General features: G+C 40.8%; 2 protein-coding genes across 2 annotated transcripts; one reads left to right on the forward strand and one right to left on the reverse strand.

Moving 5' to 3' along the window:
* Positions 1-4,085: 4,085 nt before the first annotated feature.
* Positions 4,086-11,961, reverse strand: LOC120557026 (keratin, type I cytoskeletal 50 kDa-like). The gene is made up of 7 exons (XM_039797039.1): positions 11,479-11,961; positions 10,864-10,946; positions 10,600-10,756; positions 9,687-9,848; positions 9,079-9,204; positions 8,078-8,292; positions 4,086-4,295 (listed from the first exon to the last, which is right to left on the reverse strand). The coding sequence occupies exons 1-7, from the start codon at positions 11,878-11,880 to the stop codon at positions 4,220-4,222; spliced, it is 1,221 nt and encodes a 406-aa protein (XP_039652973.1). The 5' UTR covers positions 11,881-11,961; the 3' UTR covers positions 4,086-4,219.
* Positions 11,962-22,893: 10,932 nt separating this feature from the next.
* LOC120557034 (keratin, type I cytoskeletal 50 kDa-like) lies at positions 22,894-25,518 on the forward strand. The gene is made up of 3 exons (XM_039797050.1): positions 22,894-23,178; positions 25,031-25,113; positions 25,349-25,518. Exons 1-3 carry the CDS (start codon positions 22,912-22,914, stop codon positions 25,500-25,502), a joined length of 504 nt encoding a protein of 167 aa, XP_039652984.1. The 5' UTR covers positions 22,894-22,911; the 3' UTR covers positions 25,503-25,518.
* The last annotated feature ends 1,271 nt before the right edge of the window (positions 25,519-26,789 follow it).

Raw genomic sequence — 26,789 nt, forward strand, 5'->3', positions numbered from 1 at the left:
CTACACCTCAGACTTCACTCACAACTCCACCCACTGCCATATCCAGAAGTTCTCCGATGACACAGCCGTTGTTGGACGTGTTTCTGAGGGAAACGATCTGGAATACAAGACGGTTATCAGGGACTCTGTCAGCTGGTGCGAGCTCAGCCAGCTTCAGTTTAACACCAGCAAAGACGAAGGAGATGACCAGCAAAGACGAAGGAGATGATCGAGCATCCAGGGATCGAACATTGAGGTAGTGGAGAGCTACAAATTCCTGGGTGTTCACCTAAACAGCAATCTGAACTGCAATGATAACACCCATGCTCTTTACAAGAAGGGCCAGAGTCGCCTCCATCTGCTGAGGAGACTCAGGTCCTTTGGAGTGTGCAGGACTCTCCTCAGGACTTTTTATGACTCTGTGGTGGCCTCTGCCATCCATTATGCTGTGGTCTGCTGGAGAGGGGGCAGCTCGGACAGGGACAGGAGCAGACTCGATAGACTAATCAGGAGAGCGAGCTCTGTCCTGGACTGTCCTCTGGACTCCATAGAGGAGGTGGGGGAGAGAAGGATGTTAGCTAAACTGACATCCATCATGGACAACACCTCTCACCCCCTACATGACACTGTGGGGTCCCTGAGCAGCTCCTTCAGCAGCAGACTGATACACCCACGATGTAAGAAGGAGAGGTACCGCACCTGCACCACCTGATAATGTTGTAGTTTTCTGTTCCTGTTTCAATTACCCACCACTCATCATGGCTCTATGTTTATTGTTATTATCTGTATTTATATTTTTCCATTCCGAGTACTTTCAGTATTATCTATATTATGGTCACACTTCAATGTCATTTATATTATTCCGGTCTGATCTACGAGGAGGTGTGCTGAAGGTGTTCCTGGAGAACCTGATCCGTGATGCCGTCACCTACACCGAGCAAAGAGGAAGACTGTGACCGCCATGGACGTGGTGTAACATCTTTAACAACACGAATGAAGAAAAGTGATAATGCATCGACAAAAGTCAATTTATATCATCTGCAAATGTATTTACGACCTTGCCAAAATATTCTTTTATTGAAGTAAAAGACCAGTTTACAGTATGATACATGCTGTACTGTATGTTTACAAACTAAAGCATGGTCAGAGCCAAAAGTGCAACATGATAAAGTGCATGTAGTCCATGGTTCAGTATAAAGTGCTGGTCAATAGTTGTTATATAGCCTACATCATCTGAAAGCTCGGACCCTGAACTTTTATTTGGGATGCAGCTCAGTGTCACAAGTCACAAGTCTGTAATAAACATTGTGTTTTGCTAAGGTGCAGATTCAAATGTTAAAAGTGTGCCACAGCTTAGGACATTATGTACATTTATGAATGATCTTCCTAGCAAATTTGGGGCTTGATCCCAGATTTGGTGCTAAATGAACACATTTTGTGGCGCATTAGTACACTGAGACTTTAGCCCTATTCGCACGGGATAAGTATTACCTGGTGACCTCCAGTCATTTGTAATAATTGCGGAGGTTGTCTGTGATCTTAATCCCGTGCGAATCGGTCATGTCTGTAATTTGTAAAGTAATAATTCCCCGCAAATGACCTACCATATTTTGCCGAAAACGGAGGTCCTGTGATAATATTAGTCCCGTGCGAATCGGCATCTCTGTGATTTGGGGTCTAACTGGCTGCGTTGTCAATTATAAATGAAAAGTTTTTACATCATATCCGGGGGATAATGTCTGTAAATTTGAGTAAAATACAGACTTCAGTTATCCCGTGTGAATGCGCCAGACGAAATACAGACGTGTGGGGGTAATTTATAAACTACAAGAGGTCCCCAGGTAATACTTATCCCGTGCGAATAGGGCTTTTGAGGAGCACCATAGGAAAAAAAAAACACACTGTGATTTGCTATCAAAAACTTTTTTATTACGTTTTTTATTTGTCCTGTCCACGACAATACGTGTAATGTTCTGGAATAAAACTCCGACACAGCAAAGTAGCTTTTAGACTCGTTAGTGAACTTCTAAATCTCCGTTACAATCCTTTACATTTTCTGTTCCGCCATCTTGGTTTTTCTGACTACTTCCTCGCTTCTGCAGTCTCAACACAACAATGAAACTAAAGCGCCCCCTTGTGGACTCAATAAACAAATGTCTGCTTACAACTTGAGACACATCACGTATGGGAATACTATAACATCATAACGTCCCATGTTATAAATCATAAACATTACATTACGGACAACCTATTTTGTTGGCAATGAAAATGTTAGGTCTCAGGCATCTCCAACACTGCTCAATATCTAACTAAAAAGGAAACTTTAACCCACAAGAAAAAGCTAAATCTTGTATTTAAGACAACAGAATAATGTATTGCAAATTAAGATACAAGGCAAACTGAAATACAAAAAAAGTGAAATTACATAATAAATACATTTGTGTACACAGTAGTGAGATGATTAACATTAAAGAAGTGTATATATGCATGATGAGAAGCACGATGAGTTCAATGGCCTGTGGGATGAAGCAGTGCCTGAGCCTGGAGGTGCAGAACCGGATGCTTCGGGAAAAAAATCCTAATAGATTAATGTGGATTAAATGTGATTCCATGTAGGTGATGCCACAAAACTCCACTTCCAGGTAATGTGTGTACTACGTCCTCCGGCCTGGAGAAATAACAGTGTCTCTATTCAGCCAGCAGAGAGATGGCAGTAAGACCAGACAAGGTCTTAGGGACCATCTACAAACTACAACACCGACACAAAAAGATCTATTAATTTAATGATTAAATAAGGTAGTGTTTCCAATCATATTTTTTAAAAGTAAGTGCTGTAGTACAACTAGCAGGAGACAAGTTATAACTGAGGTAAGTTTGGAGACATTACCTTATTTAATCATTAAATTAATAGATATAGATATATTGTAGTTTGTAGACGGTCCCTAAGCACTCGTCTTACTGCCGTCTCACCGCCGGTTGCTACTAGAGACCAATTTTATTTCTCCAGGTCGGAGGACGGCTCGTTTTGATTAAAATGAGTTTGTAGTTTGTTGTTAACCTTACTACTTTAGGAAAGATGCGTCGTTTGTGATTTAATAACATTTCACTATAGAGTAACTGATCCCAGCATTTCAAAAATGTGAATATCTTTCTAACTTTGCTCACTTTTATAAAACCGAGGGCACATATTATCAATCCGTGCTCACAGTTTATGAAACCGAGGGAACGTATTTTTATTCTGTGCGCACGGTTTCGTTTTATTCTTTTCTCAGCTGACCCCAGGGGGGCTCTGTACCTTAAAGGAATACGCCACCGTTTGTTGAAATAGGGCTTATCACGGTCTACCCTGGCTGTAGATAGGTGGGCCACTGCATTTTTTGTCTCAGTGCAAGTAATTAGGTTGTTTTTTTTGTCTTTTGTTGGCTCACTTTTACTCACAACATGCTAAACTAGGATTCCATTCACTATACTAACTGGCACTGCCGGTGTTGCACCGGACTAAAACAATGCATGCACAAAACATGCGTTGGCCCACCTATCTACAGCTAGGGTAGACTGTGATAAGCCCTATTTCAACAAACGGTGGCGTAGACCTTTAAAATAACTGTAATGTCCGCCGAAACGACCAGCAGCTCGCGGGGCCCTGTACCCAGCTCAAAGTGACCATTTATAGGGTAATTGAACTACCAACTCCTGCTGATACAGCGACATATCACGGAGCTGTGTAGCCGCCTAACAAGAACCTATTCTTGGGTAACTTAACTACCAACTGCTACTGATTCTTAAAGGCTCTGTAGTCTGGTCTCCTATTTTCTTAAGATTTCATTTAAATGTGTGCTTACATTTACGTACCATATCGTACAAACCTGTTTATGAGAATGGGCTTGTCCAGTTATGAAGCTTCAAACAAGGTTAAGGCAACTTTGAGTTTCCAATTAGCTGAGCAGATTTTCGTAGCTTTATATATTTGTTTGTATGTGTTTTTTATCTGACACTCCTGACTGTAGATTACGTTTCCCATTCGTGATTCTAAAGTGACTGAACTCAAAAACCCAAACTAAGACATAAATGCACACACATGGTGTAGTGCTGCATCGGTCAGCTGATACGGTCATGTAGCCTTTATTTAGCCAAGAAAGTCGATAAACATTTAAAAAGTTTCCTCATCAGTTACGTACACATCAGAGATGATTCTGTTTAATAAAGTCAGAGCAGCAGCTGATCCGTTCAGCTGATTCATCTAACTGCTGCTGATCACATTTCCGTATTCGTCCACTTCCTGTGTGATGGTCACCACACTGGAGGTCTTGGTGGTGCTGCAAAACAGGCAATAAATAATTCAGTTCATTTTGACTTTTTAATTTCTTACTATGCAGATAACTTAAGTAACATTCAACAAATTGGATAAAACTACCTTGACATCGTGATTTAAAGGAACACACCGACTTATTGGGACTTTAGCTTATTCACCGTAACCCCCAGAGTTAGACAAGTCCATACATACCTTTCTCCTCTCTGTGTGTGCTGTAATGCTGTCTGACGGCTCCAGCATTAGCTTAGCCTAGCACAGATCCTGCAGGTGAATGGTTCTGTGACGGGGCGCATGGCTGCCGTCAGCGATGCGCTACCTGTTTTTAATCTCAAAGACTGAGTGAAGAAGTTGTTTGTATATGTTTGTTGGACAAGTGTATATGTTCGGTTTGTATATTGGTTTGATATCATCTGTTATTCAGCATATTTCCCATATTAATACCGTAGTTTTGTGCACAATTTTTAACATCTAATACTGCGGTGATTTGTGATCTAGGCCTAGTTATATTCATCTATACATCATTTATTGTTTACAACCGTACAGTTTGTCACAAACATCACCTGTTATAAGAACCACCACAACACTTAAGTCTTTGTTAACTAATGTTTGTTTATTGAGTGTAAAAGAATAGAGCGTAAAATGGTTTGGGCTTATCATATGCTCTTTGTTATTAGGGAAAGGTTGCTGCTGTCCTTGAGTTTGAATGGGTCTGTGACTTCCGGGGTAACAGGAAGTCGACCGACATGTTATGTATTATATTTGACAGCCACCAAGATGTCTTGTGGCTGTGGTTAATTGCATTGACAATTGTATGAATTATATGTTGTGTCTGTCTAGATTTGTAGCTACATGTATTTTGGCTGTATTAAGCGTTATTGGTGTACTCACCTGAGCCACCCCTGTATGGTGTATGTTGGTATGTTCCAATTTGAGGGGTTGGCGTCAGGCTATATAGAGTGGCCATGGTATTTGCTCGACACAGAGGTGGTGTATACTTGGAGGGAGTAGGACGTAAGTCTGCTAGATGTCCTCTACGTTGTAACCTGATTTAAGGTCTATTAGTGAATAGTTGTGTATTTATATTTTTGATTGTTTTGATTCAAGTCAATTTTAATTTATTTTCTTGAAAGTGCTTTTTAGTTACTTTCCTTAATTTTGTTAATTATTTTTATTATAATTTTTGCCTATGGGCCTTAATTGGGTCATTTATAATAAAAGCCCATCATTTTTACATCATCTTGGACGCATCCTGAGTGTTAATATCTGCTCACGACTACTCACCGCATCTACCCTCAACAGGTTCCAACTAGCCTACTGCTTTGAATAAGTGACTAAATAACGCCAACATGTTCCTATTTACATGTTGTGATTTGTAGAGTCACAGCATGTATAAAAAAACAACGTAACATGAGACACAGACATCTTCTAACCGTAAACAAACCGGGAACTATATTCTCAGGCGGAAGAATATAGTACTTGGGCGGAATGATTTGCTTTGCAACAACCTATCTGAGAATATAGTTCCCGGTTTGTTTAGGGTTAGAAGATGGCTGTGTCATGTTACGTTGTTTTTTTGTACACGCTGTGACTCTACAAATCACAACATGTAAATAGGAACATGTTGGTGTTATTTTGTCACTTTTGTCACAATTCGGAGCAGTAGGATTACTGGAACCATTCACCTGCATGTTCTGTGCTGGCTATCAAGCTCACAAACGTATGGACCCACAATACACAACTCAGGTACGTAATTACAAATGTTTATTGCAAAAAGTCAGTATAAACTCGCAGGCAAAAGTGTCCAAAAGTGGCAGGCAAAAGGGAAAATCTAAACACAGGCAGAAGTCAAAACCAAGGAATAAACAATCAGATAAAGGACTCAGGACACTAGGAAATAACGCTCAAAGGCTGTACACAGGGGAAGCAGACAATCTCGCACTGGGGTAAGGGGAAGACCAAACTTAAATACACTAAACAGAAAAGACAATGAGACACAGGTGCAAAACATTAGGGCGGGGATACACAATCACTAACAGCGGGAATGGAAACAACAGGGAACCTTCACAATAAAACAGGAATTGTGTAAATACTCTGAAACAAATATGAATCTCTAACAAAACAAAAACTAGACACAGGAGCGGCACATGACACTGGCCTGATGCTGCTGGCGGCGTCAGACAGCCTTACAGCACGTACTGAGATGAGAAGGGTATGTATGGACTTGTCCAACTCTGGGGGTTACGGTGTATAAGCTAAATTGGGTTGGTTATGTTGTGTAACGTGTTTGGTACTAACTGAGCAGCTTTGTATGAGATAACTTTATGTTCTGTATTTTTACGGTAGCTACACGCACATTTTCTGTTTTTAATTACGAGTCAAAGTCCACGTAATGAGCTGCCAGAACGTTTTCTGTTATTTTACGGACTTATTTCTTAGAGTATGATTTTTCGCTAATGTTAGCATGCTAACAGGCTAAGCTAAGCTACGTTGTGAGTATTTGTCCCCGGTTTACAACTACTCTGCTTCCACCAAAGCATTTTGAGGGCCGGTTCGGAGCCGGTGCCTAATCTCAAACCAGTTCTTTGAGATTTGACGGCCAAAGAACCGTCTCTCGGCCAAAAACTGGTTCCAGAGCTGCACCTCGGCAACTCTTTGCTGGTCTCCAACAAAGTCCTGCTTACGTCAGGGGCTGCGGGTGGGATTATCGGGACCAACAAGACAAACTATGAGTCTCAGACACCCACAATGCACCAGACGCGTAGTCAGTAATGGGCCAGGGCGGCACTGTCCCACCCACTTTACTCACTGGCCCGTCCAGTCAAGTTTGATCAAAATACGTTTTTGTTGTGAAAAATATTCAAATGCACTCAAAAAAAGAGAGAAAAGAAATAGTAACAAAACTAGTTGTGTGTGTTTAATGTGTCTTCTCTTCTGATTAAAACCAAACTGTTTAAACCATAGAATAAGGATCAAACAATTAGGAAGCCTTCGGAACGTAATTGGTTGCTATGGTAACAAAAGGCAGACTCTCCGGGCTACCTTCAGCAGCTAACGTTAGCTAGCTGGCTTTTTAGACAGTGTACCATGGATGTGTTAAGAATGTATTGTTAAAAGATACCGCGACAACAATGGCTTCTCTTTGAAGTTTTCTTGGATGGAATACAGTGTAAATAAGGACGAGCTCTTCTGCAGCATGTGCAGACATTTCCCCAGCAGAGCTGAGAGCCCATCAGCCAGAGAGGAGTTTGTCTGAGTGCTGCATGGCCCTCACAGAGGTAACATTAAGTAAAACATGTCTCAATCTTCTTGCGTTATTGTTTAAATAACCTTCCTATTTACTAAGAAATGGTGAACACTGATGATGGCTTCTAGCTGAAACGTGTTTGTGTTTTGCCCACATTAAATAAGAAGATAACTTATCTGTTAGTGATGAAGTTTTTAGTTTTCTTTGATCCGGTCACTGCCGTGGACTCGATTTTTATATTCGTTATTATTCACTGCTGCTACTTACAGTATATTCACACTGTACTTATTTATGATCGTAGGGCCTACTGTAATTATGTTGACACTGTACATTATGTTCACACTGGATTACAATCCATTGTTTTAGAAACAATCTGTTTAGCCTTTACTTATACTTAACATTTGTATTCTTTACTGTAGCTATGTTACTTTATACACTTATTGACTCTCTCTTTTCTAAGTATTCTGATTCTGATTCTATGTACAAAAGAGTTAGCAGCAGCAAAAACACACCAAGCTCATTGAGCTTTCCCCCCAGCTCACCTCTCTCCGTCCAGCAGCCTCCTGTACTCGGCGATCTCCAGCTCCAGTCTGGTCTTGATGTCAAGCAGCTCGCCGTACATGGCCTTCTGGTTCTCCAGGTCCACCCTGAGGTGGGCCAGGTGCTCCTCCAGACCCTCCACCTGCCTCTGGAAACCTGCCAGCATGTTTGCGTAGTGGCTCTTGGTCTCAGCCAGAGTCATCTCCACAGCTCCTTTCTGTTCAGGAGGAAGAGGTACGAACAGTCAGGTCAGCTGTGTTCAACTCTTTTACTGTCACTTCGACTTCCCAGTTAGACAGCCCTTTATGGAGAAAATCAAATATCACGCTATTTTTGAACAAATACATTGATGTCGATATTGTGGCGATATTGTAAGGTGGACTATTGGCGCTTTCACAAAATATTACCAGAATGAGAGTTTTCATAAATAATCACCAATAATGTGGATATATTGACTAATTGGGTAAAGGCAAATAACAGAACAGCTACTAAGTCTGGTAAGTTCAGAAAATGGCATCTCTTTAGTGTAATGCAGCCTTTAAAACCAGGAAAACGACCCTTGTGTCATATCATGATGTTACGATAATCAAAATTTAAGACGATATTTAGCCTCATAAATCAATGTCGATATAATATTGATATATTATTGATATATTTCCCAGCAATACCTTTACTACTACTATTTTATAACACATCAAACCTTTCACATTCAAATAAATACGGAAGGCCAACTCTGCCAGAAAAATACCAAATTAATGAAAAGTTAAAAATAAAACTAATCATCAAAGTCATTCAAGCATTTATTTTATTTTATTAGCTCTAACCTTTCCTCACTTTTCTCTCTTTTGCTGGCAGAAATGGGCTTCGTTGATTAGCTCAAGAATGGGTAATTTAATGGTTAAAATTATTATAATTAATTAAGATTTGGAAATTGATCCCAGAACGCTTAAACAATCTAACATTTGATGACTCGATGACGTTGACAGATTTAGTGTTTTCTTACCTTGCTGATCTCGGCCTGCAGTCTGATCTCCAGACTCTGATGAATTCTTCTGAGCTCTGAGATCTCAGTCTTGGTCGTCTGCAGAATATTGGTGCTCACAACCACCTCTTTGTTCAGCTCGCCTGACTGTGAAGAACAATCAATGATGATATCGATAACATATCAGCAGAGTGATGTAGCGTTATCTGCCAAACTAGAACTAGAAAAATGGGTTTTCCAAAAACTTTAAGTTATAAAAGTTAAAACAATGAAAGAAACTAAAAGGGTTTGTGGTCTGGAACAGCAGAACTTCAGAAAGAAAAACGTTTAAAAAAATGTAAAACAACAAAAAAACTAGTATAAAAACTTCCTAAGTCATGAAATACACTGAAATTCATTTTGCTATCCCGAGCTGCTCCACTAAAAAAAAAGACAAAATAAAAATACACAGAGTTAGACAACACTTACACATATAGTACAAAGATTTAGTTAAAATACTAAAAAGTTTCAAAACTGGAAATCATAAAACTTAAAAAAAAAACAACACATAGTTTTAAAACTTCAGAATGATAAAACAGGGGGCAGCGATGAGCCCATTCAGGGCAGGAGACAGGACTTTGTGGTTTTACCTTGGCCTGGAACCAGGACTCCAGCTCTCTGCGGTTGTTGTTGACGATGGTCTCATAGTGTTCTCTGATTCCGGCCATGACGGCAGACAGGTCCTCCTGTGGAGCGGCGTCTACCTCCACGTTCACCTGGCCTCCCACCTGGGCCCGCAGAGCCAGCAGGTCCTGCAGGAAGACGCCGGGTTAAAATTCTGTCTTTTTAAAGCGCCCATATTATGCTCATTTTCAGGTTCATAACTGTATTTTAAGGTTGTACCAGAATAGGTTTACATGGTTTAATTTTCAAAAAACACCATATTTTTGTTGTACTGCACAGCTCTTTCTCACTGCTGCAGATCCTCTTTTCACCTGGTTTCTGTTTTAGCTACAGAGTGAGACCTCTTTTCATCTTCTTCTTCTGTACTATCTTTGATTGCACTCGCACATGCGCAATAGCTCAGATGTAGATCATGTCAGCTAGCTAACTCTAGAGACAGTAAAAGAGAGCCTGTTTCTCCAACTTCGGTCAGTTACAAGGCAGGATTAGCTGGGAGACTTCTAAATGAGGGCGCACATGGAAGTAGTTCTTTTGTAGATTATGGTGAACTTGTGTGTGTTGTAGCAGTGCTTTGCTATAGAGAACGAGGTAGCATGCTAACGCTACGAGCTAACGGTTGTGGTTAGCCAGCTCGTTTCGGATTGTGACGTCACAATCCGGGCCGATTTTGAACAGCTCACCCGGAAAACTGAAGGCAGGACACATTCAGAAACCGTATCTCGCTCAAAACAGCACGGATGGATTTTTTTCAAAGTTTGTATGTGTGTGGAAGCACCAGAGACACAAAAGAACATCCCAAATCCCAGAAACTGTTTTTTTTCATAATGTGGGCACTTTAAGCTTTGCATTTATCTTTCTGTGTAGTTTCAGTGGTCTCACCTCCTCATGGTTCATCCTGAGTTCAATCAGTTCCACCTTCAGACCATTGATCTGCTTCACCAGGTCCTTCCAGCTCAGAGTCAGCTCCTGCAGGAGTCTCTTCAGCCCGCTGATTTCCGCCTCCACCGACTGATGCGTGGCCAGCTCGTGCTCAAACCTGATAAAACACGACAATGACTTCCAGAGACTCGCCGGAATGTTGAAATGACTTGGTTGATAGTTGATGATGTTTCGATCTTACAGGAAACAAAGTCTCACACGCACTTGACTTTGAAATCGTTGCCAGCCAGCTGGGCATCGTCGATGGCGAGAACAAGGCCGGCGTTTTCACGAGCAGCAAAGGTGATCTAATAAGTTAAAATAGTTAAAAACTTTAAACTTAAAATGATTGAAAAAAGAAACAAAAAGTTATGAAACTTAAAAAACAAAATGTTAAAATGATAACCCTCTTAGGACAAAGGACGCGACAACAGACACTCCTACTCATAAGCAATTGCAAAATTTTATTTTAGACGTTTATTATACACCATCTGTTTAATATACAGTATATTACACTACTTTTGTGAACCTTAACATTTGGTTTACTCATTTCAAGCACCAAAACATATTGTTAACATGATTAAAGGTTTGTTTTCACAATAAAGAGATTTTAAGGAATTCCAAAAAGCGAATATCACCTTATCAGCATTAGGGCCAAATTATCTCTTTACACATTGCTCTAGGACAAGTTTGGCCTCCCCTTGCAGAAAGCTGATTTTGTTCTGGACAATTTGGTATGAAACACATGGGGATCAGTTACATGGAAGGTGAATTTAAGAAGATATATAAACATCAAAAAAATATTCCAAAAAACAAAGAGTTCTGAGTTTCTGTGCTCACCTTGTCCTGCAGGTCTTTGATGCGGATGAAGATTCCGAACCCCAAATCTGCGGCGCACGACTGGACCGCAGGTTTGGTCTTGTTGTCCAGGAACAGTCTGATCTTAAGCTCCAGGTCGGCGTTGGCCTTCTCCAGGCTGCGCACCTTCTCCAGGTAGGTGGCCAGGCGGTCGTTGAGGTTCTGCATGGTGGCCTTCTCGCTGACGTTCACGCCAGCCAGGCTCAAGGCCCCGCCAGTTGGGGAGGAGAAGGAGGCCTTGGAGACACGGATTCTAGTCCCTCCGGCTCCTTCGTACACGCTGCCGGCCCCCATGCCGCTGACCCAGCAGGAGGAGGAGGAGGGCATGGTGGAGCTCCTCGTGGGGACAGACACGTAGCTGCTGTCGCTGGAGAAGGAGGTCATGGCTGAGTGACGGCGGCTCTGAGCTGCTGGGACGGGGCGGCAGTTGCAAGGCAGGTAGGGTTGCCAAACATGCCAGGTGGGTTAGTCCTGGGGCATGGAGAACAAACCGGTCTGAGCGGAGCAGGCGAGGTCTAGCAGGTTGGGGCGGTCTGCACTCCGACACGTTCTCTTATGTCTCTCTTGGCTTGAGAAAGGAAAACAATTGCATGCAGAAAAAAAAGACATTTTCAGCTATTAAAGCGCCATATTATGCTCATTTTCAGGTTCATAACTGTATTTTAAGGTTGTACCAGAATAGGTTTACATGGTTTAATTTTCAAAAAACACCATATTCTCTCACTGCTGCAGATCCTCTTTTCACCTGGTTTCTGTTTTAGCTACAGAGTGAGACCTCTTTTCATCTTCTTCTTCTATACTATCTTTGATTGCACTCGCACATGCGCAGTAGCTCAGATGTAGATCATGTCAGCTAGCTAACTCTAGAGACAGTAAAAGACAGGCTGTTTCTCCAACTTCAGTCAGTTACAAGGCAGGATTAGCTGGGAGACTTCTAAATGAATGGAAGTAGTTCTTTTGTAGATTATGGTGAACTTGTGTGTGTGTGTTGTAGCAGTGCTTTGCTATTGAGAACGAGGTAGCATGCTAGCATTAGCATTAGCATGCTAACGCTCCAAGCTAACGGTTGTGGTTAGCCAGCTCGTTTCGAATTGTGACGTCACAATCCGGGCCGATTTTAAACAGCTCACCAGGAGACTGAAGGCAGGACACATTCAGAAACCGTATCTCACTCAAAACAGCATGGATGCATATTTTCAAAGTTTGTATGTGTGTGGAAGCACCAGAGACACAAAAGAACACCCCAAATCCCAGAAAAAGTGTTTTTTTCATAATATGGGCACTTTAATGAACTGCAAGTCGGACGGTTCACACCTCGCTGCCCCATTAATACCCTTACATAATCTCTAGTTTCTTCAATCCTCTGTGACAGTTAACTGAATATCTTTGAGTTGTTGACAAAACAAGACATTTGAGGACGTCATCTTGGGCTTTGGGAAACACTGTTTTTTTGACATTTAATAGACCAAACAATAAAGCCATTCATCCAGAAAATAATCTAATCATTAATCCACGACATTAATCCTTACCATTAGCTGCAGCCTCACTAAAAACACCCACGTGAAGAACCTTGGTGTAATCACTGATGAAGATCTAAAGTTCAGTGGTCAAAGGCTGTAACCAAATCATCATTCTGGCATCTTCAAAACATTAAAGATTTAAAAACGTTGTTTCCAAACCAGATCTAGGGCAGATAGAGATGCTAACACATATAAAACAATGGATAAATGTCACATGTCATTCTGATTTGACATTCCAGGATGGAACCATATGGCAGCCATCTTACCTGGGTTAAGTTTTATTCTGCGTCTGAAATGTTTAGTAAGTGTCCGAAACCTTCGAATGAAACCAATAGTATGCCAATTGCATATTATTTCTGGTAAAATATTACAGTATGCAATACTGCCAGCATAAATATACCACAATACAATGCCGTTTTAACGACAACGTTCATAATAGACAAACGGACAGAAACCAAGGCAGCTCTGTAACGTCAAAAACGCTGTTATTTAAATGTCTATATATTTTAAAGACTGTCTGTCGGTCTAGTTATTCACCTCCTTTAGTAATTTAAGCATTATCTGGCAATGCAGCTAGAGTGGAGGTCGGCAGGGGTTACCATGGTTACGCTTCTTCAACAGCAAGGAGGCTTTTAGGAAGCTCCCTGCTTACAGCTTATTGCGTCCGAAAAGCTACACACTATTTACACAAAAGTGTGTAGCTTTAGTGTTAAAGTGATGGTTCGGAGTAATTTCACCCTAGGGTCCTTTGCACCATGACCTTGAGCCAAACACCCCCCCAGAAGTTTTTTTCACCTGGGTCGAACATTGGGAGAGTTAGCGTAGAGTAGCGTTATCAGCTGAATAGCTTAGCGCAGGGGCTAATGGACCCACGTTTGTATCTCGTAAATGACCCCACTAATAATGCCCGAAATTATATCAAACGTCTAAAAGTAGTACATATAGGTTATGTACTCATAAAACGATGGATTGGAAAGTTTGTAGGTACACCAGAAGTTTATGTAAATAACACTTGCCTGCTGGCTTCTGCTCTCTGCTGTTGTTGTTGCTGCTGTAAGACGAGTGCTTAGGGACTAGTGATGGGTCGTTCGCGAATGAGTCGGCTCTAAGAGCCGGCTCTTGTAGGTGAACGACAGGAGCTGGCTCGCATATCCGAAGAGCCGACTCTATTTTTAAAAATATAGCCTATAGAAATTAAATCATTATGTAATAATGAAATAATGAGTGAATTTTATTTTATTTTAAATAATTGACTAATTCAAAGAACAAAAAAATAATTATATAGGCACACATTAGTTTTGACTGTCTGATCAGCCTCACATTCTGTTCCTGTCAATCATACACAAGATGTCAACCAATTATACGGCATGAGGGAGGGGCCGAGCCATCACACACACACACACACGCACGCGCACACACACACACACACACTGTCAAACTCGGAGGAGAGGACAGAGGAGAGGAAAAACAGCTCTGAAAACAATACAGAGAGAAAAAGAGCGACCAGTTTAATCCTTTCAGTTATTTATTTTTCTTTAATATGGGTTCTATTATGTTGTTCAGATTCAGATTGTATTTGTTTTGAATGTTGTTTCTATACATTAAAAAGTTGTAATTTAAATGCAAATGTTTAATAGCATTCTTTTTTCATAACAAATCAATGCATTTTTAAAGAAATTGTGAGACATTGTGATTATGATTTCATTTAATAATTTAATTATAAATGTTTTTCACACCTATCATAGTCAAAACATAAATGTTTTTAAAGAGCCGTTTGTGAGCCAAAAGAGCCGGCTCTTTTCAGTTAGCTGAGTCAAACGAGCCGGCTCACGAAAAAGAGCCGGAATGCCCATCACTATTAGGGACGTCTACAAATTACAACACCGAAAAGAGATGCAACAAAAATATTTTTTAATTTAACTTTTTTTTTTAAGTAAGTGATGTAGTATAACTAGCAGGAGACAAGTAATAATTGAGGTAAGTTTGGAGACATTACCTTATTTAATCATTAAATTAATAAATATTTTTGTTGTATCTCTTTTCGGTGTAGTAATTTGTAGACAGCCCTAAGCACTCGTCTAACTGCAGGTAGCAGCAGCAGCAACAGAAAGCAGAAGAGAGCAGGCAAGTGTTCATGTGTACTTACAAACTTTCCAATCCATCGTTTTATGAGTGCATAACCTATTTGTACTAGTGTAGATGTTTGGTATCATTTCGGGCATTATTAGTGGGGTCATTTACGAGATACAAACGTGGGTCCATTAGCCTCCGCGCTAAGCTATTCAGCTGATAACGCTACTCTACGCTAACTCTCCCAATGTTAGACCCAGGTGAAAAAAGCTTCTGGGGGGGTGTTTGGCTCGAGGTCATGGTGCAAACTCCGAACCATCACTTTAAGGAATTATGATTCCTCGAGTTTTAATAATTATCATTTGTACATTTCTCTGTATGCACTGTGTTCAAAACTGTCTCACACTGTTCTCTGAGCTGTGACGTTGAGAAACAGTCAGTGGCCCATGTAGAGGTTTTGCTTACTTTGACGGGTGCACGTACATTCCTGGGCTACAGCCTTGGGACCATTTGTGGAAATCTGTCTGTCAACTGAGAAAACATATATGACAGCCTGTCATTGATGAATAAGAATATATCTCTAAATGACCATTAAAGGACAAGCCATATACAGTATATGAAATCGTATGGACACGCAAAAGCTTGTCATTGGTTATTGAGCATGGTTATTGTAAAGAAATATGTTCATTGCTTTAGAAAAAGATTAATTGGGCTGCTTTCCAATAAGCATACTTCTTGTCTTGTAACATATATACAGTCGCTACTTTTCTCTATGTTCTTTGGGAGCTGTATGGAGTTTATTTTCTTCTTTTCTTTATAACCCAAGCAACAACAAAAAAAGGTCTGAGAGCATTTTTCTCTCAATGCAATCAAAAACCAAGTTTCTGTTTTTGCAGCACAAAAAGATCAGATATTTTAATCAAAACACTTTGATTTTAATCAAAAAGGTTTGCTTATGAATGAAAACGTTTTGAGTCTAAAAGTTTTGAGTCAAATAGTTTTGTGAGTCAAAGTTGGCTTAGAAAAGAGTTTTTATTGGTGTGTGTCCATGCCCAGTCATACAGGTACTGACCGAAAAACAACCTGCCAAAATAGGGCTTCACCCGACATGAAGGTGCAAAAAGGCATCCTCAATTTATATTTTTTCACTAATGCACTCATCTGTGCAAACATACTGCACCCGTCACATCATGCAACTGTGATTTAACGTTATACCCGGCAGCAGCAGCTCTTCCATGGGCTATAGGAGCTGAGCTCCGCGGCACTGCTTTTAGTCGGTTTCTATGACTGACAATCCACAGGCTGCACCAACCCAGATAACGTGGTGAACCTTAATTTTCCAATCTCACACAAACACCTTAATTTCAACAGTATTATCACGCTACATTTTGGCACTTGTCTATGTGTTTGGTGCATGACGGTTTGACGTTACTAACAGTGGCTAACTTGGCTCCCATTAGCTGGGTAACATGCTAATAACGCTAATTTAAAATAAAATAATACTGCGTTCACCGAAAGAACTGGAGTGTAGACTTCTTGGAGGGTCTCTTAGCACAGTTTATCTACAAAAAAAACATTCTCCGAAAGTGTAGTTTTAAGTGAAGATACTGGACTCTGCCTACCAGAGCTGCAGCCATGTATTGGCTGCAGTGCTGGAATGTGGGTGTGGCCATGCCCAGTCATACCCACCAATAGAAACTCTTATCTAAGCCATCTTTGACTCACAACATTTTTAGACTCAAAACCTTTTGACTTAGAACTTTTTGACTTGCAAGCAAAACTTTTTGATTCAAAAAGGAAAACATTTTGTGATGCATAAAATACAAACTTAGTTTTTGATTGCAGTGAGAGAAATATGCTCTCAAATTCTTTTGCTTTTGTTATAAAGAAACAAAAATAACTCCATAGAGCTGCCGGGGAAAACTGAACTGATAAGACCTTGTTACTTATCCCTGGTAACTGCCCTGTGATTAATTACATAAAACATTTGCAATATTCACCTTTAACCATCTCTGTGTTTTTCTGTGCTTTGTGTTTGAATATTGAGTATCTCTGGAGAGCTCAAAGTCTCCATAACAATAGGGTACATATGGAGTATGTATTGCAGAGTATTCGATTTTGGAAGCAACCTGTAGTCTTGCTGCAATTGGAACTTATGGTGTAAGACGGTCATGTTGTCTTTATAATCCTTATATTTTTCTACCAACACATCAAAAATCAAGTAAAATGATCTCCGTTCGCAACCGTCGCTACAGCCCATTGTCTTTGCATGTTTGTGTTTCAGGCAACCCATGTGTCAAAATAGGAGAACATATTTGTACCAAAAGGTATTCTCACTGAAGACATAGCTGAGAAGTCAAGGCAGCCATAATCAACATAAACCTGCGTGTTTACATTTGATATTCGTTTTACTTGTATAGTATCTGGATGGGCTGTGGTCTTCCTGTATGTGATTACCTACCCAACTAGACACATTTGCTCGAAGTTCACGGATCACCCCGCCCCAGCTGCTGTACTGCGCTGGGTGGGCACACACGCACAGAGATATCCCAATTATTAGATGGATGGCAAAACATGCCAGGTGGGTTACACGAAGCCCAGGGGCTCGGAGAGCTAACCGGTCTGAGCCGAACAGGCAAGGTCCAGCAGGTCGGGGAGGTCTGCAGCTGACAGAGAAAGTCTCTTAGCACCCTGAAGAGAAGCTCCGGGGCTCATTGGCCTCCGGGCGACATCAACAGCTGTCTGAACCTGGACGGTCCTGTCCTGTCAGAGCACCCAGGGCCCCAAGGACCAGACATCTAGTTGGACCACAAACACCTCACAACCCACAGCTCTGTCCAAAGAGATTTAATGGAAGGGGCGGAGCCAGACGTTCAAAACATTCTGGGCATAGCCCACACCTTAGGAGGCCTGCTCCTTATTATTTGCTATTTGCACTATTTTTCAAGCAATTTGTTGATAGAATGCCTAATAATCTGTGAACCATTTGTAAATAACATTAAAATTTGCCGAGGAAAAACAGGATTTGATTGGAAGTGTGCATTTCTGTAAAGCGGAGACTCGTGTGTACCCAGAAAACCCATTTTCATTCAGATATCTGGAGGTTAGAGGTCATGGGGCCCCTTTGAAAATGGCCATGTCCAAAATTTAGCTTCCCTTTGAAGCATTGTTTAGTTTCACATGAAACCAATATAGTTTCTCCGTAGCTTTAAAACCGGGGCCAACTAGAGCTTCTGAAAAATTCAGGGCTGAGAAAACATTTGAGACTGTAGCCCCTCATTTCTAATTTTTCTTTTTAATAATAAAATTATGTATAATAATTTTTGACTTTACCCCCATTTTCCCATGAAATACTGAATAAAAGAAAAATATGATTATTTGTTACCATCGGTCTCCTATAATTAAATTCCTATGCAACTAAACTGAATTCTTACGTATGGATGTAGTCAGGGGGCCAATTCTGAAAAGGGCTTCTGTTAAGACTTTTGCGGACATGATTTGGTTCAAGCTGTCACCCTAGTTTTTTAGTTAGAAGACACCCATAGGTAAGATATTAGGATGGTTGTCAAGCTGAATTTTTATTTTTGTGACTTGTACAAGCAATTTCAGGCCAATTTTGGGGTTTTCTGCTTAACACGACATGCCAACAATAAATGTTGAATATCCCCACAACCACAAGGACCATATACATAAAAATGGTATCAAATGAAAGCTAACACTCATGGGATGTCTGCTGAAGTGTCGGAATGAACATTTATTGTACAGTGTAAGAGACTGAACCAGGGCTGGACTGGGACAAAAAATCGGCCCTGGCATTTTTGGGCCAGGCGGCCCACACCCACCGTGATTGGTCAGACACATTCCCTGCAGACAGTCCTCTTAAAATATGCGTGCGTTCCATTAAATGAGTTGCCTAGTGTTCAGCGTTCATGTGATCATTTTGGATCCTTCAAGAGGGGACTCAAGACTTACACTTAAATAATTCATTCATTCTGTAGTGCCGGGGCAACATAAAACCTTTCAAACCTGACAACGCCACTTCCTATCGAGGGTTAGGAGGAAGCCTTTGAACCCTTACTATGTTAATTAGTATGTCGTGTGACCAACTCTAGTTCTCCCCCAATCAAGAACAATTAACAGGAGGCAAATATTGTACAAAACTAAGTTTGGTTTTATTACAAAAGGTTTAAAAGAATTCCAATTAAAATAGCAAGGGCAGATTAATAAAATAATAAATTAGACGGCAGATACATGTGGTCTTACTCTCCTCAAAGTAGGAAGGTCGGGTCGGCACGCGCACACCACTTCCAGGAGATGACTGTGGGAGACAGAAAGAGGAGACAGAAGGCCCAGCACCGACAAGGACATGCACTACACGCTAATTTCTAAACGATTCACTACAAATATCATGCAAATCACTACAAAATATCATGCAAGTCACTACAAAATCTACAGTGTCGAGGCTACATACACACCATAACATAGTGTCACCCAGTACAGTCTCACAACGAGGAGGCAGTGTGTCGACACGGACCCAGCCTTGTACAGGATCAAGCTGTGAGCATACATAAATTGAGGAGAGAAACCTATGTCAAAACTTCCATAAAAAGTATATCTAAAGGCCACTTGTAAATGAAATCACAAGAAAATAATCAACCAAGGCAAATAACCAAAAGAAACAAAAATGGTAAAATAACCGTAGAAAACAGTGACTGGACTGGTCCCCTTTGCAAGGACACAAACTTCTATAGCACAGTTAATGCGGGAGGAGGAGTATTTTCCGGAGCTCTACAGCCACAGCAGCTCATTTGTCAGTAGTAAACGTCAATCTGCCCCATTTCACTCCGTGAAGGACGAGAACTTGTGCCTATCAACCTGGAGAATCAGGAGAATCCACACAAAAGCAGTGCACTCAGTGAGAGGTAAGGGACTATTGACTGCACCTGGTGAGCTTTTTATCACATGGCACATGACCACATGCCCAAATCAACTGGTTTCCCACACATATAATGTGGCAAAACTCAATAATAATGATGTGAGTACCTGAGTATTATTGCACCAAGCTGCACAGGCACACCCACATGCCCCACTGCAAAATATTCCACTTTTTCAACATCAAAACTGCCACTTTCCTTGCATCCACATATCGTCAGCTCCAAGCTCCTGGCCTGTACAGGTTCTTAGGTTAAAAGCTGGGGACAAGCATTCCATCCTTGTGCCAACCACAACTGGTTGGTGAGGGCAACTGTGGATGGATCACTAGTGACTGTTTCCAAACCTTTGTTTGATAGTGGGCCCTCATGAGGTGCAGAAAAGAGGCATCCTGAGTTGGTGGTAAAGTATCCACATTGGCTTTCACTTTCCGAAACAGGGCACAGCGAACATCATGGATTGAAGTGCTGGTCGTTTTTGGATCATACAGTTTGCAGACAAACTGTTCTGCTGAGGATAGAATAGCTGGACTTGGTACTTAATCCTCATCAAAGTTGTGGAGAAGATGAGGGCATTGCTGGAACACTTTCCACGCCTTCCTTTTCCTATTCCAGTAAACTGACTGGTAGTGTCACATCCAGTGATGACATTAAAAGCCAACAGACCATCCAGAATCTCATTTGACATTTTAATATCATGAACTTTAATGTAGCGTGAAGCAACAACAGTACATCTGTGTCTCTGCACTGAATGATGAGCCTCTCATACCCTTTGGTTGTGGCATCAACAGCATGTAGCAATATGCGGGTATCTGCTTCTTCATGTGCAGCCCGTAGGTGGGAAACATCAATCCAAGCTGCCGTTGCCACTTTTTCAGCATCATCAAATCCCCCACTTATTACAATTTTAAGACTATACTGAATGACATGCCTTTCAAGTTCAAATATCATGATGGAATCAGTTGGTTTTAATGATTGAACAAATAGTGCTTTTCCCTAAAGCAACTTTTCAAGCTTTGTCTTGAAACGCTGACCTTTGTATATTCCTGGTTCCAAATCAAAGTCTCCCAGAAATTTACAGTATCTTTCCCAAACTGTTTTCAACGAGTATATTTCACCTCTGGCAAGTCCTGCTCTAAGCTCATCTGCCACATTGTGTAAGCAAATAGAATATGGATCACCTTCTCTTGATGAAGTGCTCTGATACTTCCTGAGGAACTCCCTGTAGCAGATAAGATGATACTTGCCTTGTGCAGCAATCAACTCATTGACTCCTGCAAGCCTCAGTTGCAATTCTGTCTTGTTGAGCTAGATCAAGAATCTTTTTAGATGTAGTCATGACTTGGATGTTTCGAAGTTTGTCCTCAGGTTTGTCTTTCTGATAGAAAATTAATTTTTCCCAAGACATTGAAGGCATCAAACTCCTAGTGGTGATCGGCTGGCAGTTGCTTGCAAGATTTAGTGACTTCTTTTCACTTTCAAAGTGTTTCTTCAGGCGGGAAATAAAAGTCACATTTGTAAAAGCTGCATAGCATGTTTTGTGCCATTTTATGGAGCTAGTAATTATGAAAGTAAATTAGCCTAGCTATCTGTCTGGGAAGTATAACTAGTTGGAAAACAGTTTAGCTTACCTGTTTCTGGCAACATTTGATAGTCGAATGGTAGAATCTTGAGGTAAATGTTTGTGTAGACAAATAGACCAAGATAATCTGTTTTATAATAATAATAATCTTTATAAATCATCTTCTCTGGATCTGCTGCCTCATGTCAAATCACAGCTGTGCTGACACAACAGTGCCCCTTGTGGTGGGATACTCTTGTGGTATTTATTGATTATTATGATCTTATGATCATGCTTGCCTATAAGTTGGATTATATTGCACATTTGCCCAAAATTACAGTAGGTAACATGGAAGAAAATGGAAGCACTTTGGAAAAGAAATCCACTTTTACCACTTTTAAGAATATAGTGTTAAAATGGACAACAAAACATTTTCTAAGCTGACAACCTGGCTAGAACACATGTTGAGGGGTTAAACATTAATACTGGATAGGTTGTATGCTTGTACCAAAAAGTGTCTGACAAAGTTTTAATATCAGTTTTGGCCTCCTGACTAATGGAGGAGCAGGAATGTTCTCCTGTCCTTCCCTGGATGACCTGACGGTCCGGTCCTGTCAGTCCACACGAAGCCCAAAGGACCAGAAATCCAGTCCTACCACAAACGCCTCACAGCTCACAGCTCTATCCTCAGGCAAGGCAATTATGAAACAGTGGTGGTATGTTGGGATTTTATCACAGCTAAGTCAGATGTCAGCCATGTCAGAAAATGTGAATCAGTGTTTCCCAAAGCCCAAGATGGCATCTTCAAATGTCTTGTTTTGTCCACAACTCAATTAAATTCAGTGTACTGTCACAGAGGAGAGAAGAAACTAGAACAATATTTACATTTAACAAACTGCAATCAGAGAAGTTTGACTTTGTTTTAAATAAAAAAATACTCAAACCGATGAATCTATAATCAAAATAGTTGGTAATTAATTTAATAGTTGACAGCTAATCCATTATACGTGGAAGCTCAAATTTTTTAGTCTTACTTTTTTTATTGTTGAAGAAAATCATTTAATTTGATTGATGAACTTTTTTTTTCTGCATCCAATTGTTTCCTTTTCCAAGGCAAGAGAGACATGAGAGAAAGTGTCTCACCTGTTCAGCCTTGACAGGTTTTCTCTCTGGCCTTTCATGTGACCCACCTGGCATGTTTTACATCCCTACCTGCCCTGCGGCCACCGCCCCCAACCCCCCTCCTCCGCCTCAATTTAAGGCATAAAAGTAGCCTCGGCCCCATCAGCTCTTCACTCTCCACTCAGAGCCGACAACCAACCGACCCTCAGCCATGAACTCCTTCCCCAGCTACAGCAGCTACAAGTCCGCTCCCGCCCGCAGGGTAAGCAGCATTGGGGTCGGCAGCGTGTATGGAGGAGCCGGAGGGACTGGAAATCTTGTCTCAAAGGACTCCTACTCCTCCTCTGCCGGCGGTGCCTTCAACTTGGCCAACGCCGTCAATGTGAATGTCAGCGAGAAGGCCACCATGCCGAACCTCAACAACCGCCTGGCCACCTACCTGGATAAGGCCCACGACTTGACGGACCTGCAGGATCATGTGAGAACAGAAACTCAGAAATCTTTAATTTTAAGAGCATTTTGTTGTATTTACATATCTCCTTAAATTCAAATTTTAAGGGTATTTGCATATAACTGATGTGTTTAATATCAAAATGTTTGGAACAATCTCAGCTTTTTGTAAAGTGAGGCCTGAATGTGTCCCCGAGCAATGTGTGTCACTACCCAAAGTGAGTAGAGTGCAGTTTTGAGTTGCGCATGCGTCACTTTGCGACGAGTGCAGATGTGAGTTGCGCATGCGTCACTTTGCGACAAGTAACCTACAAGATGCTAACGGCGGTTTGAGCTAACGTTAGCAATCAAGTAGCCTACTAGATGCTAACAGCGTTTTGACCTAACGTTAGCAATCAAGTAGCCTACTAGATGCTAATGGCGTTTTTAGCTAACGTTAGCAATCAAACAATCATAGATAGCTAGCTAAAACGTTTTTGAAATGACTAGCAATCAAACACAACATTGGCTGTCACTTGAATGGCGTTTTGAGCTAACGTTAGCAATCTAACAATCGTTAGCAATCTAACAATCATAGAGAGCTAAAACGTTTTTGAAATGACTCCTAGCTACAAGTTAGCAATCAGACACAACAAAGGCTGTCACTTGAATGGCGGTTTGAGCTAACGTTAGCAACCAAACAATCATAGCTAGCTAAAACGTTTTAGAAATGATTTCCATCTTCTGTTATTGTATGTAAAGAGAAAAGTTTATTATTTTGCAGATTTCACAAATTTCAGTAAGACACGTTATGCCGTAAACAGTTTAAATCTGAGCATGCGCAACTCACATTTGCACTTGACCAGAGCCGGTCTGACTCGGCTAACATCGGGTATGACGCGTTATGCCGTAAACCGTTTAAATCTGAGCATGCGCTCCTCAAATCTGCACTCTACTAACTTTGGGTAGTGACAATGTGTAAAGAGATATTGTGTCCCTGAAAAGTTGAAACCTTTACTCATGTGGAGGCAAGGGCGTATCTTTGGGTTCAACATCGGGGGGGGGGGGGGGTGGGTGAGATCTCCACTTTTGAGCAATTTTTTTTATTTTTAACATCAAAACACTTCATTTTCTGCAACATTTTGTGCCTTTTCTGCATCAATTTATGGTTCACGTTTTTATTTATGTAAAGGAAATTATAATTGTTTTTGGGGGAAAGCACTGGCCAGTTTTGATTGATGGGGGGGTTGTAACTCCCCCATTCCAGTTGTAAATAACACCTATGTGTGGAGAAATTGTTTTGGTGCTGTGAGTATACCATAGTCTTAGCTTCACAAAAGTGGTTCCCAACCTTTTTTCCTTGGCGCGCCCCCTACTTATGTCTAAGAAAAGCTGAGCCCCCCCCCCCAAAACCAAAGTTGAGGTAACTCTCGAGATGGAGCCTTACTTTCTTTTTTGATACAGAGGAGTTATCAGCACTTTTACGTTTCTCTGCCATGTTTCATTCATAAAGTAGTGATGCTGTGGTGGCAGGAAAGACGAGGATGATAGCAGCTAGCAGACTTGACCAACTGCCACTTTGCTCATTTGAAATCCATGATGTCTCTCTCTCATGGGTGGGCCAAATTCTCTGGGCGGGAGAGAAAGGGGAGGTAACCTTGCTCCTTATGACCTAATAAGGAGAAGATTCCAGATCGGCCCATCTGAGCTTTAATTTTCTCAAAGACAGAGCAGGATACCCAGGGCTCGGTTTACACCTATCACCATTTCTAGCCACTGGGGGACCATAGGCAGGCTTGGGGAACTCATATTAATGTTAAAAAACTCATAAAGTGAAATTTTCATGCCATGGGAACTTTAACATTTTGGTTTAAAGTTTTTAACTTTTTTTACTTTTTCAGATTAACTTTCCTGCCTGTGGAAACGCCGGCCTCGTCCTCGCCATCAATGACGCCCGGATGGCCGGCAACAACTTTAAAGTCAAGTGAGTGTGAGACTTTGTTTCCTTTAAAAGGTGCAGTAAGCGATGCAGGTATTAGTTTGGCATTTCCCCATACAAGCTACTCTTTAAAGCACAATGTCAAAGTAGTTTTATCCACTTTGTCGAATGTTACTTACTTTATCTTCATAGTAAGAAAAGCCATCAGTTTAAGTCTCAGACAAATAGAGAAATTAAAAAGTCAAAACAAAATGAATTATTATTTCTTTCTGTTCTGCAGCACCACCAAGACCAGCACCATGACCAGCACCATGACCAGCATCATGACCTCCAAGGTGGTGATCACGGAGGAAGTGGACGAACACAGTAAAATTATCAGCAGCAGTTACATGACAAGGAAACCAGAACCAGCTGTTGTAACATTTCTTCAATAAAGATGAAGTCTATTGATTTTCTTTGCTCGCACAATATTTTTTTTTATTGCAATTGGGTTGAATCTGTAGGAGGAGTTCGTTAAAGTACAATCCCTGTAAATGGACTAAAACATTTATAAAGGCAAAGTCAATTTAAAATGGCTGTCTTTCTGTTGGGTTTGGAGGATGGCTCCAACAGGCGTTGTTGTAGGTCTGGTTATGATACAAATGCCTTCCAAATTTTATCCAGCTAGGTGAAATGTACTACAGGGGCTACTTATTTGAATAAGATTTTTCACTGGTTTTTGATGCGTGTGCAAATTTTCACACATTTTCACGCAGCTTCGTGATTAAGAGGGATAATGTCCCTGCCTCGCCTGCCATGTTAGCATGTGTTAGCATGTGTAAGCATTCGTTAGCATGTGTTAGCATGTTAGCATCTGCTACCACAACTCAGATTATTAATTAAAATAGATACTAATTCTTTAAAAGCACATACACACTACTCATCCATACATACTGCTAAAGTACCGACCATATTCAGATGCTTAAACAGAGATGCTACTCAAACATAAGAGCATAAATAATAAACTAATATTCTATTTCCTATTCACTGATCAAGTTCCTGCTGTTCTGTACCACATTTTGTCTGTGCTGAAACTATTTTACAAATCTACATATCAACAGGTTTTTGGTGAACAAACATTGCAACGACGACCTTTTCAAAAAGGTGGTTAAAAGAATGAAAGAGGGATGTTGTGTTCGCTGCTTGAACACTTTGACAAAAATCCTATTTTACATAGCTGCATGCTAAAGCTATAGTGTGTAGTTTCTGTCGCCCCCATGAGGAATTCTAAGTAATGACAACAACACTGTCGCCGCGTCCACATGATACAAGCCTTCTGTGATCGCACACCACCCTCCCCACCCCTCCTTCACGCAGTTACTAGTAGCCAAGGAGGACACGGATGATTAAAAAAACATGATGGACTCTTCAGAAGAGGTCATTATCTTCATTGAGTTTCTGCGCGGGAAAGTCACCAGACAACACAATCTTCTGAACATAGTCATACTGAAAAATACAGAGAGAGTTGTCTGAAGCTGATAGTCTTAATTATCTTTGTAGTAACTCATGAATGTAACAGACATCCATTAATATCAAAAAAGTTACGCTCTAAAGCTTTACCAGGAATGTTACTGAAATATTTATTTTCATTAGCCAAAATTCAACTAACATATTTTCAACTTTTCTTTGGGTACCCGGATATTACATTTATACATTACATTTTGCATCTAAATTTGGTTATT

Source organism: Perca fluviatilis, chromosome 4, assembly GCF_010015445.1.
Source record: "Perca fluviatilis chromosome 4, GENO_Pfluv_1.0, whole genome shotgun sequence".
Taxonomy (NCBI): domain Eukaryota; kingdom Metazoa; phylum Chordata; class Actinopteri; order Perciformes; family Percidae; genus Perca; species Perca fluviatilis.

Coding starts and splice junctions, on each gene's coding strand:
- LOC120557026 (XM_039797039.1), bottom strand. CDS start 11,880: ATGACCTCCTTCTCCAGCGACAGCAGCTACGTGTCTGTCCCCACGAGG. Junction 10,947..11,478: donor TCAAAGACCTGCAGGACAAG/GTGAGCACAGAA, acceptor TTAACTTATTAG/ATCACCTTTGCTGCTCGTGA. Junction 9,205..9,686: donor AGTCCTGGTTCCAGGCCAAG/GTAAAACCACAA, acceptor TGTTCTTCACAG/TCAGGCGAGCTGAACAAAGA.
- LOC120557034 (XM_039797050.1), top strand. CDS start 22,912: ATGAACTCCTTCCCCAGCTACAGCAGCTACAAGTCCGCTCCCGCCCGC. Junction 23,179..25,030: donor TGACGGACCTGCAGGATCAT/GTGAGAACAGAA, acceptor TTACTTTTTCAG/ATTAACTTTCCTGCCTGTGG. Junction 25,114..25,348: donor GGCAACAACTTTAAAGTCAA/GTGAGTGTGAGA, acceptor TCTGTTCTGCAG/CACCACCAAGACCAGCACCA.